Source organism: Chelmon rostratus, chromosome 17 (genome assembly GCF_017976325.1).
Source record: "Chelmon rostratus isolate fCheRos1 chromosome 17, fCheRos1.pri, whole genome shotgun sequence".
NCBI lineage: Eukaryota > Metazoa > Chordata > Actinopteri > Chaetodontiformes > Chaetodontidae > Chelmon > Chelmon rostratus.
Genome location: NC_055674.1, coordinates 22288100 through 22291083, shown reverse-complemented (window position 1 = coordinate 22291083; position 2984 = coordinate 22288100). Strand labels below are relative to the sequence as shown.

At 48.9% G+C, this 2984-nt stretch overlaps 1 protein-coding gene across 1 annotated transcript; it reads left to right on the top strand.

Annotated features, from left to right (window-relative positions):
- Window positions 1-456: 456 nt before the first annotated feature.
- Window positions 457-2444, top strand: hoxb13a (homeobox B13a). Its single transcript, XM_041957271.1, has 2 exons — window positions 457-1171; window positions 2197-2444. Exons 1-2 carry the CDS (start codon window positions 457-459, stop codon window positions 2442-2444), a joined length of 963 nt encoding a protein of 320 aa, XP_041813205.1.
- Window positions 2445-2984: the final 540 nt, after the last annotated feature.

The window sequence follows — 2984 nt, the reverse complement described above, 5'->3', positions numbered from 1 at the left end:
ACAGCTCGAGCCTCGTAAAAATATTTTTTCTTTGACTGACAATCCCCAACAAGTCTCTTCTTCTTCCCTTTTTTTCTCTTGTCCCATCACGTGATCAATCGGTCTCATCCAATGGACACGCGCCCTCCCTCCTCTCCAGGTCCCGGGGGCTTGTTGCGTCAAGGCTGCGGCTGGGATGTAACTGGGGGTCCGACCGCTTACCGGGAGTCTTTGCCTCCGAGCGAGTGCCGTCACTTAACGGTGCAGCAACTCAGCGCACGCGTGCTATGACGGTGCGCGTGGCGGTACATGAGAATTACCTGAGCTGTGTGTGAGCAGGAGAGTCGGCGGTCACAGATAAATACATGCGCGCCAGTTCACCTCATTCAGCCAATGTAGCAGCTTAGCGCACAGAATCGGACAAAGTCTAAGAGGAAACGGCGCGGAACGGAGGCCAGACCGGGTACAGGAGCGCCTATGACCGCCTCCCTGGTCCTAAACCCTCGCTGGCCAGCGGAAACGGTAATGTTTGTGTATGACAACAACCTGGACGACCTGAACAAGAACATGGAGGGGCTGGTTGGCAGCGGCAACTTCGCCGCCAGCCAGTGCCGCAACATTATGGCGCACTCGGCCGCCGCCGCTGCTCTGGGCGGCCACCCGTCCGGCCTGGTGCACTCTTCGGCTGGCTACTCCACAGTGGACGTGTCCGCCTCAGGTTCCAGTGACTCCGGCGCGTCTTCCGGGAAGCAGTGCGCGGCCGGACCGTGTCCAGCAGCTGCCGTCCCGCACCAGAGCTCCTCGGCCGCTACCGCGTTACCGTATAGCTACTTTGGTAACGGCTATTACCCGTGCAGGATGGGGCGGGGTTCTCTGAAGTCTTGTACCCAGGCGGCCGGAGCCGCACTCAGCTCGCAGTACATGGACACGACAGTGAGCTCTGATGAATACTCGAACCACCGAGCCAAAGAGTTCGCCTTTTACCACGGCTATCCAAGCCCGTACCAATCCATGGCCAGCTACCTGGACGTGTCGGTGGTCCAAACTCTGGGCACCGGGGAGCCGCGTCATGACACCCTGCTCCCCATGGACAGCTACCAGCCCTGGGCTCTAACCAACGGCTGGGGGGGACAGATGTACTGCTCCAAGGACCAGGGACAGGCCGGACACCTCTGGAAGTCCGCTCTGGCTGGTAATACACACTTTTTATTCTCCTTTAAAACGGTCTTTGTGCAATGTGCCTTTGTAGAAGAACTTTTTGTCGGCCGAGAATGATGTATGGGCCTACTGATAACTGTAATGTGCGACACATGTTAGTAGGAAGAAATTATATACTTTCCCTTTAAAGTTACTATTTTGATGACATGATTAATATGCTCTGATAATTAATAACAGTCTTCATAAACTTGGAATAGTTAACATGGCGAGTTCTCTCTACAGTAGATAAATAATCAGTGTGCTTTACGCAGAGTTATGGCTGATCGTCCCATCGGGTCTCAGAGCATTTTGTGCAACTGGTGCGTAAAATGAAACGAGCTGTTTGGAGCAGACCGTCAGACTATCACAGTGCAGGATGTCATAAAGTGTAGAGGACAATATTAATATTCAGATGATTTCTTCCTCATCGTGCTCGAGGCAAGGCTATTTATTAATTAAAAGGTCATGTGTTGCCTGGCACAGAGAGACTCATCTGTTAATCCGATAATTAGCTAATTATCACACTTACTCACATTTCTATTTAATTAGATCTATCAGGACAATGACCCCATTAAACTGGGTTTCATTTTATTTAAAAGAAAGTCTGTGTGTTCATTCTGGACGAGACAGATCTATGCAAATCTCTTTGTTTGTTTATGACACGGAGAAATTATGCAATGAAATAAAACTCACAAAAAACCCAAACAATCAATAATAGCTGCCTGTGCATACTCAAATATGAAGACTACATGAAGACAGAAGGTGCAGGCCAGCTTGGACTTGCAGCTGCATGGTCGTGCTGCTTGCAGACGGCAGACACCCACCATGTTGTCTGTCTTTGTCGCAGGGATGTTCTATCAGCTCCAAGAATAAAGTCGCCGTCCTCCTCATTTAAGGCACAGCCACTAGATTCAACATAGCACGCTTGTGCCTGTATTAAACCTAGAAGTGTGTCCCGTGTGTGCAGCTTCGCCCTCAGACCGCCTTTCTTCCATCCTCTCTTTGTCCGCTTTTTAACAGATGTGGTGGCGCACCAGCACGACGGTTCTCCGTTCCGCCGGGGCAGGAAGAAGCGGATACCGTACACTAAGGTCCAGCTGAAAGAACTGGAGAAAGAGTACGCGGCCAACAAATTCATCACCAAGGACAAGAGGAGGAAGATCTCCGCCGCGACCAACCTGTCGGAGCGGCAGATCACCATCTGGTTCCAGAACAGAAGGGTGAAAGAGAAGAAGTTCGTGGCCAAAGTGAAGACCAGCGCGCCGTAGCATGTAGGTTCCTGCGCTTCGGACGATTTAGTGAAGGACCTTGGTGTATTTGCGTGTTAAATGAATGAACTAAGACAAACAACACACAAAAAAGAAAAAAGAAAGAAAAGAAAAAGAAAAAAATACACTCCTGACGCACTCGGACTGTGCATAAAAGTGTGCGTCAACAAATGGAAGAAAAAGACGAATAAAAAAGGACAAAATGGACAAAATCAGATGTAAGAAAAGAACCAAAGCCTCTGACAATCCTTCTCAGAGGCATCTTGTAAATACAGCACTTTCCTGCCTGCTTTGATGTAACTGTCTGTCTTTTGTCTGTGTTTTACTGTTTGTCAGTCGGTGTTGTCCGTGCCCATAGCCTATAGCCGAAAACACACTATTATGCTGTTCATATTGTTTATAACGACTGTAAACCAGTAATCAAAGTATAGTGCAACACTCAATAAATTCTTTTAATCCTGATCTAGTCTCCAGTAGGTCTTATATCCTTAAATTCATTAATGTACAATACTGGCAACTGTTGGATTCGTGCGCCTAATT